This window comes from Synchiropus splendidus, chromosome 4, assembly GCF_027744825.2.
Source record: "Synchiropus splendidus isolate RoL2022-P1 chromosome 4, RoL_Sspl_1.0, whole genome shotgun sequence".
In the NCBI taxonomy this organism is placed as follows: Eukaryota; Metazoa; Chordata; class Actinopteri; order Syngnathiformes; family Callionymidae; genus Synchiropus; species Synchiropus splendidus.
In genome coordinates, this window is record NC_071337.1 from 17,035,459 (window position 1) to 17,052,325 (window position 16,867).

Genomic DNA, 16,867 nt, shown 5'->3' on the forward strand with positions numbered 1-16,867 from the left:
GGGGAAGTCACATCAAATGAACACAAGGTCAGTGTGGCCCTCACCCTTCTGTTCGTGTCAGCATTCGCAGGAAGGTTGCACATCAGCATTCATCAGTGTAGAGTAGAGTTTATTACAGTCAGCAGTGAGAATTTCTTCACACAACACTTGTGCTTGTACATGGCAGAACATTTTATTGCAGGGTTAAATTTCCCCGAGCGCAAATTATTGAATTGAATTGTATTTCACTTTGACAAAATTTGCAAAAATCCAAAGTTTAAAACAAACTGTATAAATAAAAATGTAAATAAATAGGACACTTTCACCTTCTTCTGCCGCTTATCCGGGGTCGGGTCGCGGAGGCAGCATTCGGAGCAAGGAAGCCCAAACTTCCCGATCCGCACAAACCTCCTCCAGCTCCTCCCGGGGGATCCCGAGGCGTTCCCAGGCCAGACCGGAGACATCATCTCTCCAGCGAGTCCTGGGTCTTCCCCGGGGTCTCCTCCCGGTAGGACATGCCCAGAACACCTCCCCAGGGAGGCGTCCAGGGGGCATCCAGATCAGATGCCCGAGCCACCTCAGCTGGTTCCTCTCGATGTGAATAGGACAATACATAATTATTGCCTAAAATAATGAAGAATGACCTCACACTGTTATTGTCCACAGATTATCTTACTGAAGAGAATTTAAAAAAAAAAAAAAAAATTTGTGTTTCTTTGGAGTGCTTGGATATTTTGTATCACATAGAGCACATTATTGGTTCACATTTATATTAATATATGTAAGATAATAAATTGTTTTTTATCTTTTGATCTCTTGTGTATATATATATATTTTTCCTAAAACTATTTGGCACAAGAAAAAATACAAAATAAAGATCAAGTATAAATTTATCTGAGACATCAAGTAAATATATTTTTCTGTGTACTCCCCAGACATCATAGAGACTTCAGATATATTCAACATCCTCTCAATAAATATCTAATAAATATTTTCACTTGACTATGTGAAGACACAAATATACACTTTAGCTTGAAACATGGTGACAGTGGAACAGTGTCATGCGCATACTTCTGTACAGAGATAATACATGATGACCTTTGACCTCACGGTATGTGCTTCCATCTAAAAACAAAATTCAAAATCAACATTCAACAGAAGTGAACTTGTGCTCAGATTCGTCACCTGAGTTTAAGGCCAAGTGTGCTGTTGCCGGGCAGAATGAGGGAGAATTATTTCTTTTAAAAAAATGCTTTAGCCCTGTAGCCTCATCACCAGGTCCAGAACCTTGATTGAAAACAAGGAGAGTCTCCACATACGACCCAAATGAACCCAGAGTTCATGGCTCGTCATTTCCTCAGATCCCTTCTCGCACGTTACACAAAGAAGCACACAATCTGGATTTAGCATGAGCTGCTCTTAAAGGCTGTGGGCCTACAGTGTTTGAGCCACGTCCCCACAACTCCACTGACAATACCTGTTCAATCGACAATTTAGAGGAAGCATCCCATTGGTCCCCTTCAGAGAACCGTAGACTTGGGATTTAACAACAGCTAAACAGACCTGACATACGACACTAAGAGCCGACCAAAGCAGCTATTTGGTTCATGAACTCATGCCATACTCTGGTCCCTCCACGGACCTCACTACTGAGCTAAAAACCTCTGACCCAAAGACTAGAAACTGGTGTACAGGGTGTTGGCCTGATCAGGTTGGAGTTAAGCTTGATGCAACCCTTGGTTGGTGTTGAACCTGAGTCCTTTTTGGGCTGACACAGTTCATTCTCACAATGTTTGAATGTGTTACATCCAGAGTCCCTGCTTCCCACACCAGTCCAAAGAATGTCCAACGACAAAGTGTCCCCGAACTCTCTGCCAATGCAACTTTGACTATCTCCAGCACGTTACTTGGGTCCCTTCTACAAAAAAATGGGAACATATTGTAATCGCTTTCTTATGAATGCACCACCGACATACGTGATCACAGAACAGAACTACCAATAAGAAGTGATGTTTTGTTTTGTTTAACGGAAATCTGAGTTCCAGGTACACGAAGACCAGGCAAACGGTCAGAACACCGATGACAAACTAGCGTGATGCTACAGAAAATCCCCAATGCAAAGATTGTTAGACCTGAATATAGGATCCCGTCGTGCAGCTCAGGGTTTGAGTCTAGCCTGAGGCAACAATCTGTTGAGGTTGGACTCATTCTGGTTGGGGAAATTACGACACAAGAGTTTGGGGAGTTGTCCAGAGTGCGCTCGCAATAAATCCCCAAACTCCACCAGACTACTGGAGGCACGACACAACTTTCACCTATGTCTGTCCCTCAGTGGTCAAGGATGGTCGGCAGCCTGGCATGGATATATATGTATATATATATAGTACTATTGCAAGCTACGTCTAGCATGCCTTGCACTTGCACAAAATGAAACGGCCCACAGTCAACGTTAAGAAGCAGTGCAGCCACGTTGGGATTCACCAGTGAGCTTTCAGTACAAGACAGTCACTCCTGTATCTCAGGTGAACATTGCTTCAGTGCCCTGAATCTGAAAACTTTGTGATATAATTTAGTGGTGCGGGATTCACCTGGAAGATTCAGGTTTAAAAAACAATCCTGAGCGATCTGGATCCGATTATTGCTCCAGTTCATTTGGCCAGGGATTCAAACCAGTCCTCTCATAGGTAGCAGCGTTGTTTCATACCCTGTGGTGCATAAAAAGTATGATAGGTATTGCCATGCAAAGAGACATTTCACTCAAGAGTCTGGAATCTTGACCGATGGTCGAGCCTCCAATGTCTGGGGCTTTGTCAAGAGTTTGGAATAAGCATATCAATAAAGTCTCTTTCAGAAAATGTAAAAACTCTCGCCTAGATGAGTTCATCAACAACTGACCGATAAAAACCGATAAAAACACAAACTTCTGTCACAATGAATCAGGCTACTGCACCACCTGCTGGTTCTTCAGAGCTACTACTGGCGCCATCAAACTAGTTTTAGGCACCGGCGTGTGAGGCGACAATAGGAGACGCCAACTGTCCTCCAGGGCCCTCGGTCACTGCTCCTGCAGAAGCCCCTCCCACTGGATGGGCTGCGAGAAGACCTCCCTCTCGAGCCACATCTCATAGCTGTAGTGGAAGTCCTCAGGCAAGTCCACCCGCTGGCCCAGAACGCTCTGCAGGCAGTTGTCTACCGGGGTGAACTCTCCATTCTTATTCTTGTCATAGCGACGGCTGTTGAACTTCTCGATGTTTTCCCGCAGGGCACACTCCTCGGCCTGGAAGTCCCAGGGCCGAGCATCGATGTCTGAAAACAGAGAGATCCTCAGTCAGCTCCAGTTATCTGATCTAGTCGGGTGAACTTGTCAGCATCTTCAGTTTTACCATTCCCATAAGCCCAGTCGTCATTGAGCCGATGCCGGACCTTCTGGTAAATGGCAGACATGGTCTTCATGTTGCTCTTTCTCCACTGGCGGCCCAGGTACTTGGTCTGGATTTTCAGCAGCTTAAGGACGTAGAGTTGCATCATAGCCTGCTTCACCTTCAGCGCCCTCTTCAGGATGGGGGCCGACTTGAATACCACCAGCATCTGAAACCAGCACAGTCGTGTCAGCACCATGTGGTTATGAGGGGTGGACAGCTTCGGCAGACCATGGTCCTGGAGTGTTTCCACTTGGTGAGCTTATTGAGGATCCTTAGCAGGTTGATGCAGGAGAACAGGTTCCGCCAGCAGAACTGGTTTGCGTCTCCGGCTTCCTGCAGCAACAAAAACACCCCAGATTACGCCGGAAGTCAGCATCCTTGACTGGGGAGACGTCAGCTCACCAGACTCTCAGCCGTCAGCTCGGGCATCTCGTGGACCACACAGTTGGGGAAGTCCAGAACACAGATGCTACAGGAAACAGAGGGACACCAAACAGAGCGATTAAATCACATTCAGTTGATCCAATTATCAGCATATTTGTGAATCATTCATCATCATTATTTTTTGCCTATTTGTATTTCATTGAAAGCATTTTTTACCTTTATTATTACTCATTTCTTAGAGCAGAATAATAATGTGGAATTTACTTCAGTTTTGTGCCTGTGTTTGATGAACATGACACTAACTCTTCCTCTGAAACAGCAATACCTGTTCTTAGCGCTGATGTACGACATGATGTTCTGGTTAAAGAACTTGAGGATGAGCGGGATACAGTTGGCGAACACCAGATGTTGGGAGACGATTTCAAACTGCAATACAAAATACACAAAACATAAATCCCGCTTTGAGTTATTGGAGTTTTCATCTGGTTCTAAAACCCTCAAACAGGATTTTGGTCACAAACTATCAAGATAAACATGAGGAATGAGGAATAACCTGCATGGAAAATGAGTCTTGGAGGAAAAGGTCATCAAGCGGCGGATTAACTGCCATGAGGCAGATTTACAATCCAGTGCCGTATGAACGGATTAAAAAAATGTTTCCACGAATCCTGCAGGAGCGTGTTTCAACATTTACATGCCGGATTAAGGCAAAAAGTGTTTTTAACATTGCCTTTGACACAGCAAACTAAAATGTGTGGAAAATGATGTCGAATATGTTTAGTGGCAAAGAGCATCACGAGTTAAAGTTGGAAGTGCCTCAAAAAACGGCAGCTTGCTACTCCAGTGTAGTGGCAGTGCTTTTGTGGTGCTATGAAGCTTTTATGGGTGTCAAGTGCCATTTGGACATGAGAAAGTAACATGAAAAGGCACATGGAAGAGGGAAAATACAGCTGTAATAATGGGCACGCCAGTCAACGGAAATGGCAAGTTCAGGTGTAGAGAATGTCGTGTCACAGAAAATGGGTTGTAAAAGCATCATCGCACAAAGGGAAGGGCTTAAAAGCGCTCTGCCATTACCTATAAATGACAGCAACAATGTACGAAGTGGCATGTAGCTTTCCACAGAGCAATACGCCATTATTGAATGTGGCTAGTAAAAGTGTCAAAAACAGAATGCCACAAGCAAAAGGGGAAAGTTACACTGCAGATAGTGCCCCACACAGGAGGGTGGCCTCAGACAGGGCACATTAACGTGGCTTAAGTGTGCATCCCACAAAAAAAGTGGCAACTGTAGTTGAGAAAAGGGCATGCCACGGTGAAGAAAGTGAAAAGGATGAATGTAAATTTAGTCCAATGTAAGATGTAGAGAGCGAAGCAATAGACTGCAAAATTCAGATAGCTAGGTTTAGAGTGGTATAGTGAAGTGTGACCTCAATGAAAACTGGCAAAAAAATGTTGAAATTGGAAAAACAGTTCTCTTATGAGAGCGGATAGAGCTCCAATTTTAATAGTTGGCAGTTGCGTGTGTGACCTGGTAGACGTGGTTGAGCTTGAAGTGTTTGAGCAGCAGCAGCAGCAGAGCAGAGATGGCCTTCACGATGATTTCCTTATGACGGTTCACATCAATTCCCAGCTTCATACTCTGAAGCACCGTGATGCTGGAGGACACACACGCAGGAGAGTGTCAAATCAGGACTTTCACAATCTCAATTTGTTAGTGCTGTGGTTTGATAGAATTGCTGAGACTCACGGCATCTCCTCAGGCAGCACGTCCGCCAGGATGTTGATGGAGTCCGTTTTAGCTTTGGAGGTTGGAGCAGCAGCCAGCAGCAGTTTAAGGAGAGCAATCTGGACAATGGAAATGAGGACACATGGTTCTCGGTTGGACCCAGTTCGACTTCAGTTACCCCATCTACCTGTTGCATGTCACTCACCACATACTGTGAGAGGTTCGGGAGCATGCCCAGGTACAGCATCTCCGCAGGAGTCTCCTCCACCTCCTCCTCTCCCTGGACGGATCAAAAAGGATAGAAGTGGAGTTACTGTATAGTAGGTGCTCTGGAAAAAAGCTACAAGACCATAAATCTTAAGAAGACTGAGGAAACTTGAATATTTAAATTTAAATAAGGAATGCAGGACTGCAAATCTGGACGCTGAAGATTTTTGAAAAAGAAGAAAAAGTAAATCCAGGTTTGCACAAGTCAAAATTTGAACAACATGGTTTCAGAATCTAGAATTTGGAAATGAAACCTTGAGTTTGGGAATGGACAATATGACGAACTTGAATTAGTGAAACCTCATGTTGAGAATACAAATTTTAAGAACGCAAAATGAGCCCTTGGAAAATGTAATGTAAACAGACATCTGACCAGAGAAAGTGGACACTGCTGCAGCTCCTCCTCTCTCTTCATCTGGACTTCGGCGATGGACACGTACTTGTGCTGCCGAAGAAAGAATGACTTCAGAACATGAACTCCATGATTCCACATCAGAAGCAGAATGGTGCTCACCTGCTTGAGCGTCTTCACACTCTCGTGGATCGGCCGGGGTAAACCCACCAGAGTCTCCGTGTCACTGACGCACAGACAGCAGCGGGACTATGAGAACAATGGCAACAACTGACCCATCACAGAGGAGCCCTAAGTTGGACCACCTACTTTCCCAGAGTGAAGCCGATAAACTTGTTCCTGCTGCTCTCCAGAAAGTGCTCAATGTCCTTCTCCCTGGGGGACACACATCATTGGTCATCACTGTAATCCTGGCTTTATTGTAAATATGATCCAGACTGTTTACAACCCTGGCTCTCAAGGGGTTATAGGTCATAAGAATCCATTATATGGTCTCAGTCCATCTCATCAGAATTTTGCAAAGCCAACAGTCAAATGATTTCTGGCAATTCATTGTTAAAATGAATGTTATTGTCTTTTTAAAAAATGTATATTTCTAAATAAATATCTTTCAAATTGCAACATCCTATTATTGTGGATGTTAAAGAAGTTTTTGATGATAAAGGAAAAATGCCATTTGTATTTGATGGCAGATGTTTTTTTATGTACACTTGATCATAGTAAAGTTTATTCACAAGAATCCCAACTTTTAGGTACCTTTTAGATTCAGCTCATCTTTAGGAACCACATGATGCCAGACCATGAAGAACTGAGGTGACCATGAATTTGAATCTTACGATTTTGTATGAACTGAATTGCTTTAAACGAGACCAAGACTGAGCGCCACAGGAGGTCCTTTCTTCCTGTGGCAAAAAAACTGTACAATTCATTGCTGAAAAAATTACAATGAAGGATTCTTTGGCACGTTTTTCTGTCCTTGAATCTGCATTTTATTGCACATCGTTTCTAAGCTCTTTTGTATTGCTTTTTGCACTTTATAATATAATTTCTTTTTCATTTTATTGTGTAAAAAAAAATCGATATTAAGATGATTTCAAGAACCAGGGCTAGAAGAACCCAGAGAACCATGAACACAGATTTATCCTGATGAGAAATTTCAGAATCCATAATCTGAATTTAAAGGATCGCAAATAAACGATACATCTACAGCACAAAGATGGAGACTTAACTGGAGCTAAAACAAAGTGACGGTCACCTGACTTTGGGGGCCCAGGGCAGACCCTTGGGGAAGTTGACCTGCTCAGTGGGGGGTCTCAGTGGGGGCGGAGGAGGTGGTGGCTGTATGATGACATCACGGTCTAAAGGATCCACTTCACCCTCAATGCCGCTGTCATTCTCCTCCGGGTCCTCCTCCTCGTCCCGGGAGTCGTCGTTCTTGAAGGGGTCTCGCTCATTGTAGGTGTCCAGGCTGTCCTGCTTGACCAGCGGCTGGGCGAGCCAGGGGGGACAGTGAGGGAGAACAGTGCCTGTCAGACCTTCATGGCGGCAAATTAACACATTAAGTCTGTCTCACCGCGTTTTCTGTTCACTATAGACTTATATTACACTTATCTAGCCTTATGCCTATCCAACTGTCAAAATGCCAGCCTCACCCATCCAAGAGCAGTTCATCACTCTCTCCATCCATGTTGCTCCCAGTTCACTTTTTCAACAACCAATCTCTATCACAAACCCCATCACTACTCCATAAATTCATGCAAGCCAATGCATCCATCCTGTATTCGAAGAGAAATATTCAAGCCATCCGTCCATCCATTCATCACAACATTTCCTCCTTCAGCAAATCCAACTCTGAACTTCCATCCACCTGTTACCCTAACAAACATCCAACAATCCATCCAACAGTGACATCTTTCAATGTCTCCATCCAAGACAAACAATCTGACGGAAACACTTACTTCTTAATTTCATTCTTCACACGAGTCTTAAGTACATGCTTGTTTGTGCCATACCTAACATGCAGAAGCCGAATTCTCAGCTACACAGGTTTCATTGCCATGCTCAGAATCATCGTTTCTGCTTCATCCCACTAACGTTTTCATCGTCCTCTGATGAACAAGTGCGACAAGCATCAGGCACAGGTCAGCTGCTTCTACACAAGTGCAGTGGACAGACAGTGCTGAGGGGCTAGTACTGTTGTGAGAGCCGGGGTGCGACTGCTGTGGGCAGCAGCAGTTAAGGGGATCGACTACTCCCAGGAGGGGTCACTCAATGACAAGAAGCCAGCAGGAACAATGCAGAATGAAGACTACAGGGAAGTCAACAACGACAGCTGGACAGAAATGCTTCCTAGGATCATGTTCACTAGAGGGCAGGATAAGAAGCTAGAGAGGAAGAATGAGAGCTGATGGAGATGAAGTTCAAAATCAATTAGTTCAGGAAGAAATTAGTAGTCACATTGAGCTACGCAGTCTGAGAGTTGATGTTCATTTACAGCAGAGGAGCCACACCACACGATGAGAGGGGGTCAGCCTCAGAAGGTAACAGAACCGGAGACTCAAACTAGAGCTGCTGATGCACGACAACATTTTTTTAAAAAAGGGATTCATTGGGTCATGACTCACTTGTCCGATGGACTGAATTAGCCTTGCTCTCACAGATATAATTTTTGGATGTTCTCTTAAAAAAACTTGAAAGTAACAAGATGCTTGAGACAAGGTTGAAATGGAGTGAAATATAACAACATGCAGGATATTAAAGTTCAGTCGGCTGACGCTGCACGCAAACTCGCTCCACAAGGTTGGTATGACAGTCCAGATTGTACAAGTTCTGTGAAGAGTTTGAGTGAAGCTGCAGCCGCTGAGTCGACAGAGAGGGCAAGAGGGACTAGGACAGAAAGACGGACGGATTCCAGCGCAGTGTAGCAGTGGGGGAGAGGAGAGGGGCATTATTGGTAAACACCTGCTTCTTGGGAAAAGGACTGTCTCCCTCCAAGCTATCAACAAAGGCACTCTGTGGGGACACAAGGGAGACGGCATGAGACACCGGAGAGAGAGAGACAGCAAGAGACACTAGAGAGAGGGAAGGAGACAGAGAGAGAGATGATGTGCGACACCAGAGAGAGAGAGAGAGAGAGACTGCATGAGACACCAAGGAAAGAGGTAGCAACAGATAGATAGATAGATAGATAGATAAATAGATAGATAAATAGATAGATAGAGAAGCCATGGCTCTACTCTGAATCTCTGTTAGATGATATGTCACAAAATGGTTTCAGCTGCTTGTATGCACCCTCAGGCCCATTTAGTTTCCAATGGAAACATCTCCTACCTTGTGAGTACCTGTCATCTGAACCCTGGAAAAAGCAGCCATGTGGAAATTAGAAGGTGGTCATAATGATACAACCTACTACTGTGATGTCAGGTTTCTGAATGTCAGCAGGAATTCAGGACGATAGGTGCAATGGAAAGAAAGGAAGTGTAGAATACTGCAACTCTCAGCCTGGCCATTGGTGGCACATTTATGGGGTAATTTAACAAACCTAACATGTTGTCACGTTCAGATGTCAGAGGTGTTTCATTGGAAGCCTGAATGAAATGTTAAATCGGGATGGATGAAGCCATCACAGTGTTGAAGATACTCCTACGGGTGTCCTGGTTTACCCGGCGGCTGCGGCGTCCTTTCTTTTGCTGCTGCTGCTGCTCGATCAGCTCCATGGCGGAGGCGGGCGGCGAGGCAGCCCTCATGGCTCGCACCACCTGAATGCTGTCCTCGGGCAGTGGAGGCAGGTTCAGGTGCTGGCGCCTGACAACCTTCAGATCCTGCAGCTGCTGGAAGCCGCCCAGAGTGAACTGGAAACAAAAGACAACCAACGACGCTGAGTGCAAATGTAGAGATGTACAACATTCCCAGGCCAGAGTGAGTGGCAACATCTGATCCCCAGTCAGCTGCGAATAAATTCTCTTGTGTGTTTGTGTAGCCTCAAAGATGTGCACACAGATGCACACACTTGTATACACAGCAGCGGTAACTGTACACACCAACCAACACAGAGGGCACATTCCAGGACAACAACAGAAGACATTCATACAAACAGATGAAACACAAAGGACATAAAACAACAGTAGACACGCAAATGTTGACAAATGACACACATGTACACAATTACACAGCCACTTAGATTCACAGTCAGACACACCCACACACACGTGTGAAGACACACTCACCAGTACAGTCTTCCATAGCAGCAGCAGAACCTTCTTCATGGGGAAGTGCGGCGCATTCATGCTGCAGAACTTGGTCACCATTGTGAACAGAAGCAGAGCGAACGGCTCACCGCTGTTCATGGGTGCTCCTGAGGAGGTCAAAGGTCACATCAGACTGCCAGTTCAGACCATAACACACACAACACACACACCAAGTTCGTTCCTGAAGGCGTCTCGGGCCACCCTCCACTCCGGTCTGTCATCCTCAGTCTGGACTCTAATGGTCTCCACCATCAGGTACATGATGCTCAGCAGCACTCTGGAACACACACACATGCTCAGCTCAGTGGCACCAGATTACTATCATATCAAGTCATTATAATTACTGCTCACACTAGTGTGACGACTATTCGATTAGTTACACCACTAGTACAACTATTGAGAGTAATTACACAACTACGATTTACAAAAATATAGTGAACACTGATTACAGATCCACAACGAATACTAGTCATTACACTACCATCAATACAATGAGAGCGACTATAAAGAAACCCAAGTAACTCATCTCTTCCAGATGAATGAATACTATTTTTGGTGGTCGTCATGATGAGCTCAGCTGTGTGAGACGACACATGTAACGTGCCTCATTGATTTAATGATCCATCATCAGACAGATGGAAACTAAAACATCAGGTGCATGTGGACAACAGCATTAAAGTAACTGAGCTGAAGTCATGTCACTGGCAAATCCTACAAGTCATCATCCACTAGTTCTTTCAGTCAGTTTTACCAGCAGGAAGCACATCAGAGAGTCAGAAAAACAATGACATGATCCGGATCACTGACTGTTTTCTGGACTTTTATTTCAGCTAAATCACTTGGGTGTGTCTCAGACGGGTCTCACCTGAGCTCGGTGCTGTCAGCCAGAGAGATGGCAGGCTTCCTCACTGCACTGCTGCACGCCTGACTGTTGCTACACACACACACACACGTGAGAAGACTTGAAGAGACCATCCCTCCACTCAAGAACTAGATGTGGAGAGACTCACTCCATCTCCATGCTGAGCAGGTCCAAGAGTGCTGTGAAAATCCCAAGGTCATAGAGCAGGAAGACGTTGTGTCTGGACCAGCGCAGCACGTCGCCCTCTGTGTCGCACTCGTCAAACACTCCTGGTGGGGAGAGAATCCGTCACACTCTGCATCCAAGGTCAGAGCTCATGCTGGGTCACATGACTTTAAACAATAACAGCAACCTAACAATGACAGCATGATTACTTTATAAATAGTTAGAATACAATTCAGAGGATACTGTTACATTCAACACACCTTGTGCAATGCTACTGGTAACAATCATAACTAAATAAAAGTTAAGCTCCGGCAAACATGAAGAATCAACACTAGTAATAACCCTACAACAAAAATAAATCTCATGCTCAGCCGTACTACTTCAGCAAGTTCAAGTACTGTTCTGATGACTGACATTAAAAGGAATATATATATATATATATATATATATATATATATATATATATATATATATATATATATATATATATATAGAGAGAGAGAGAGACAGAGAGAGAGAGAGAGAGAGAGATATAATTTAATTTAACAGTCTGCTCTCCAGACAACACAGAACCTTTGTAAGTGCAGGTGTTCCTGGTCCACTGATCACACTGATGCACAAGACACGTCTCAGCTAGGATGATAACAACAAGAGGAATCCCTGAACAAAAGCAAACAAAAGCAATCTGTGCTTTTGTTCAGGGATGTTTTTCACTACACAACGGCCAGGGTTTCCACTACTCTGAATGTACTTGAAATTCTTATAACATTGAAATTCTTATACAAATATTTTCAGGACATTATTTTTTTGTTGTTTACATGTATGTATGGGTCCATCATTTGATTCAGTAATATACCAAATTCATTCAAATTGAAAAATGTGGCTTGTTGTGGGTGGTTTGTGTGTGTGAGATGAGAACTGCCAAAGATAAAAGACTATAATTTCAGTGTCATCACTGGTTATGATTGTCAGGAGTGAAATGGCCACTGACCTTGAGCCAGGTAGAGAATGGCTCTGGACACCCTCAAACGCTTGTCTCGGTCCGTCACCTCCAGAGCATTGAGCAGTCTCATCACGTACGTCCTCTGCTCGTCCACCGCCAGCTCACTCCACCGGCAGCCCCCTGCTGGAAGTTGTGAAAAGTGACAGAGGCAAAATAAGTGACAAAGGGAAAAAAAATCGATACCATAAAACACTTAAAGTTTATTTCAAGAAGACAGTTTGTCAAAACAATTCGATGAAATCGCATAACAGAGGAGAAATACACGATGACAAAATTGAAGAAATAGTAGAAACAAGGAGTAAGTTAGAAAGTATTAAGTGGTTTGCTTGCAAGCGTACTCATGTAATTATTGTTTTCCTCTTTTGTTTTAATTTGAGAGACCAAAAATATGGTTTAGAATAAAGAATTGTGATGATGTGAGAAATCAAAAGGACAAAGTGTGAAAAAAAAGAAGAAGAAAAAAAAAGGACCGAATTTATTTTACATAATACATAGAAAATGAGTGTCTGAAAAGATTTCATTGTGCACAAAAAGTGGTAAATGATTGAATGAAACAGAATTGTATCTAGATTCTGTCCACAACACAATGACAGCAGATTATGATTCAAACGCAAATGCTCCAATTCTCGTCCGTCCAGAAACCAAATGTCCTCTTTGTGACTCCCCACACAAAACCACCAGAGCTGGACTCAATCATAGTTCATGTCCTTATATTGGAGGCTTCATCTGAAGGTGTGAAGCCTTGAAAGAGCTGTGCTTTGATGTCCCCACGGCTGCGCTCGGTTTATTTTCCCAGCAGAAGTCTGACCAGATATATTCAGCTGAAGCAAGCAAAATTGATGATGTTTTTTCACTTTCACTTTAGTTAGGTCGTGATGCTAACTGGTCCACAGAGGTCATTCCATCTATCATCACTTTCATCTGTTGCTAGGCAACAGTAGGGCAACCAACCAGCTCACCCTCCTGGTCATTTAAGGTAAGTACAAAAAAAAAAAAAGAGTATGTATTCAAACGAGGCATGTCATTACCATGGCTCTTGAAGTCATCCTCAAAACAGTCTCTGTTCAGGGCGAACTCTGGCTCCTCTGTGTAACTGTACAGCTCTAAGAATGAAGAATGAGAACACAGAAGAGGACAATTACTATGATGAACATTGTTAAGAATTTAGTTTGGGGCATGAAGGTGTAACTGACCTGAGAGTTCAGCGGTCAGCAAGTCCGTGTCGCCGTATTCAAACTCCAGATTAGGCGACTCCATGGAGCTCTGAGGAGAGATGACTTGTGAGTAGCACCTTCCGCTGTTCACACTCTGAGGCGCCAGTCACCACAACACATACCCACACACACACACACACACAGATGCTAACAAAACATAAGCCATACATAAGGTTTACCTTACTGGTCACTTTAAGGTTGACATATGAATAAAGCCAACATCCCAATACAGCTGAGGGACCAAGCTAAATGAACCACGTGCTTTCTTTTATCATAAACATCAGTGAAGCATCAAATTGTAGGAATACGATCATAGCATAGCAGTCGCACTACCTGATGAAGTACCAACCAAGCAGAAGTACTGGCTGTCCGGCATCAAAATAAAGTCAGTTTTAACCTTGCAGAAGTACTCTTCAGTACCATCATTACCAACATTTCAAATACCACAGTTGAACTACGAACACAGCGAAACCTCGGACTGACACAACCAGGACCAGTAGCTGAAGAATCAGCACAGATGAAACTGAAAAAAAGTGGAGCTGTTGAAGTTCCACCACAACAAAAGTACGACACAAAATCTCAGTACTAACACACCCGACGTGCTAAAAAGTGCAAACATCGCTGAGGAGTAGCGGCAGCACGTGAATTACTTCAATGACCATCCAATAAGAAGATAAATAATAACACTCATTTGTCACCAACTAAAGACGTCACCGTCTGAGGAGGAAGTCATCCAATATCCTCTTCCTGTTAATTAAAGTCACCATCCTCTCGGGTCCATCCTGACACAGGAGTGTGTGAGTGTGTGTCAGGAGCCAAAGGGATCTGTAAATAAGGATGTGCTCAGAGTGACAGTCCTGGTTAAATAGGAGTCTGTGCCTGTGTCTATAAATACCTGCTTCAAGCTAACACACACACACGTCAGCGTCGACTCATAACATCTATTGTGGTTTCAAGTCAAACTGTTTCCACGGCGACGCTGAACTTTTACTGACTCATGCTCACCATCAAGACATACATATATTTTTTAGGTCTTTTGGAGTTAAAATACATTAAAGTGGGAAGGAATTTTGTAGCAGAATTTAAACTCTCAACCTCCCCAGGGACCACTCGCAAGCTTTATTTAAACTTCAAAACAGCACTGACATGATCACTGAGATTCACACTGATGCTGAGAGCAAACGCACGCATTTTAAAATATTCTAACACACAGTCACGCGCGCACACACAATCCTCTCATTGCTACAACTCTTTCCCCAGCCTCTCACCCTAAACCTAAGCATCCGAAACAAATGGCTAACCTTAACCAGGACTCTGAACAAAATTTGAGGCTTGGAATTGAGGGGCCCAGCCAAATGGTCCCGACATTGGCATAAGGCCCTCGCTATAGTGTTCTCTGAAGAATCGGTCCCCACAAATGAGGATCAACCGGACAAACCCACACACCCAAACACAAAGAAACAATAGTGCACTTCAAAACATGTACAATATCGTACAGAAAAGTGTGCACATATATCAACAAGAAACAAACTTAAAGGGTCACCGACATCAAGTCAACCAATGCAATGTTAGGCCGAAGAAATACTGTGCTTTCCTTCTGTGCATACGCTATACAATATCAACTCTGTAAACAAGCATGGCTGGGTGCACAGGAGCGGAGGAAGTCGTGTGCAAAAGTGAGAATCAGCGCATTTTGAGTAAGAAGAGCAGGTTTCATGTCGTACTGGAAGCAACAACATGGTTGTGTGGGGCTTCTCTCCACTCGCTGCAGAGGGCCGACAACGCCGATGGTTGCCACTTGTCCCTCATTCTTCCAAGTTGTCCCACCCGCTTCTTTTGACACTCTTCATCTTCTGGGGAGAGCAGGCGCACATGCTCAGTGGCACGATAAGGACATCCAGCCGCCACGCAATGGTTCGGCATCTCCTGCCTGACACTGAAGCTGAAGAGCTTGTTGACATGCACCTACGTGTGATGGCTGCATGGACAGGAAGTGACCCTTGTGACATCATCGAGGGGCGTTTCTTGTTCTTTGCAACACTGCGCTGAACTCAACTTGAGTTTTACACTCTAGTCGTTATTCAACAGAACCAACTTTGTAGACAGGAGTGCTGTTAACAAACACACAAATATCCCTGAGCAAGGTTCTCACAGGTGACGTGACTTTGACATCGATAAACACTGACGAAGCACTGTCTGGTAACTTCATTGTCGCAGGTTCAATCCCCACATATCTTCAGCTGAACGGCCCTTGAGCAAGACACTGAAACCTTTACAGGCAACCTTGACTAAGTTTTGAACAAATGTGAAACTCACAGCTTTGAAGTACTTGGATGACCATTCCATCTTCCTTTTTAAAAAAAGAAAATAAATAAATGCTTGAGACAATGCCGCAACGTTGAACACAAAATATTCCCCGAGTATAATTCTGTTGGTTTCTGAGGACAGTGGTAGGTAGATGGTGTCACCGGTTCAATCCTCAGCTCTCCTGTCGAGTTGTCAATGAGCAATACAATACACTTAGATTCAATGACAACTGTCACTGGTTCATTTCCACATCCAAGTCTCTGGATGGCTTAAAAACAGCAGTCACACAGAGGGGAACTGAAGGGACAACGGTTCGATTGCGAGCCAGCTGCGGTGAATGACACTCGACAGTGGACCAGCAGTGATTGTGTACCGGGCCGTCCTGTCACGTCAGTGACGCTGGTTTGATTCCTCAACAGCAGCTGGTACTCGTCAGCACAGCGGAGGCGAGCTCGACACCAAGATTCTGTAGCTCAATAATCGATGACGAGCATGTGAATCACAAAAGCATCAAAGTCAATTTGTCTTCTGGTGGTGCGTTTGCGTCGTTCCAGCTTCTCCACACCGCGCTATTTTTAGAAGCGGCTCCGAAATAACACCGAGGTGTCTGCAGTCATGCAGCCGAGAGAGAGTCCGGACTGTCAGCTGCTGCCAAAGCTCCCCAGCAACAGCACACACACAGGTTCGACAGCATACGCTGGACCCTTACCTCCGACTCCTTCTGCGGGTCCTTGAACGCATCTTTCCCCTTCGGCCGCGTTCGGTCGCCGGTGTCGTTGAGATTGTTGATGAACGGAACCTCCGTGTCCTCCTGCATCTCTCGGTGTCACTGGCTACTACATGCCGCTCCGCCGACCCTAAGAGCGAAACACAAGTTGTGGGTCCACTATAGCTCCCGCCCCCTGCTGGTGTGTTGGATTCAGTATACACTGTCCG

The 16,867-nt window shown here is 44.4% G+C and overlaps 1 protein-coding gene across 3 annotated transcripts; it reads right to left on the reverse strand.

The window, feature by feature from the left end:
* Positions 1 to 96: 96 nt before the first annotated feature.
* Positions 97 to 16,828, reverse strand: strip2 (striatin interacting protein 2). Of its 3 annotated transcripts, none has more exons than XM_053863370.1 (22): positions 16,641 to 16,828; positions 13,604 to 13,673; positions 13,439 to 13,513; positions 12,399 to 12,533; positions 11,391 to 11,511; positions 11,246 to 11,314; positions 10,551 to 10,657; positions 10,360 to 10,487; positions 9,796 to 9,984; positions 9,095 to 9,145; positions 7,389 to 7,621; positions 6,443 to 6,508; positions 6,296 to 6,359; positions 6,155 to 6,226; positions 5,720 to 5,794; positions 5,536 to 5,633; positions 5,317 to 5,443; positions 4,111 to 4,211; positions 3,804 to 3,870; positions 3,630 to 3,734; positions 3,363 to 3,567; positions 97 to 3,285 (listed from the first exon to the last, which is right to left on the reverse strand). In XM_053863370.1, exons 1-22 carry the CDS (start codon positions 16,746 to 16,748, stop codon positions 3,035 to 3,037), a joined length of 2,517 nt encoding a protein of 838 aa, XP_053719345.1. In that variant the 5' UTR covers positions 16,749 to 16,828; the 3' UTR covers positions 97 to 3,034. The 3 variants fall into 3 exon arrangements, with proteins under 3 accessions (XP_053719345.1, XP_053719347.1, XP_053719346.1); XM_053863372.1 differs by lacking the exon at positions 16,641 to 16,828 and adding an exon at positions 15,941 to 16,335; XM_053863371.1 differs by lacking the exon at positions 9,095 to 9,145.
* Between the last annotated feature and the right edge of the window lie 39 nt (positions 16,829 to 16,867).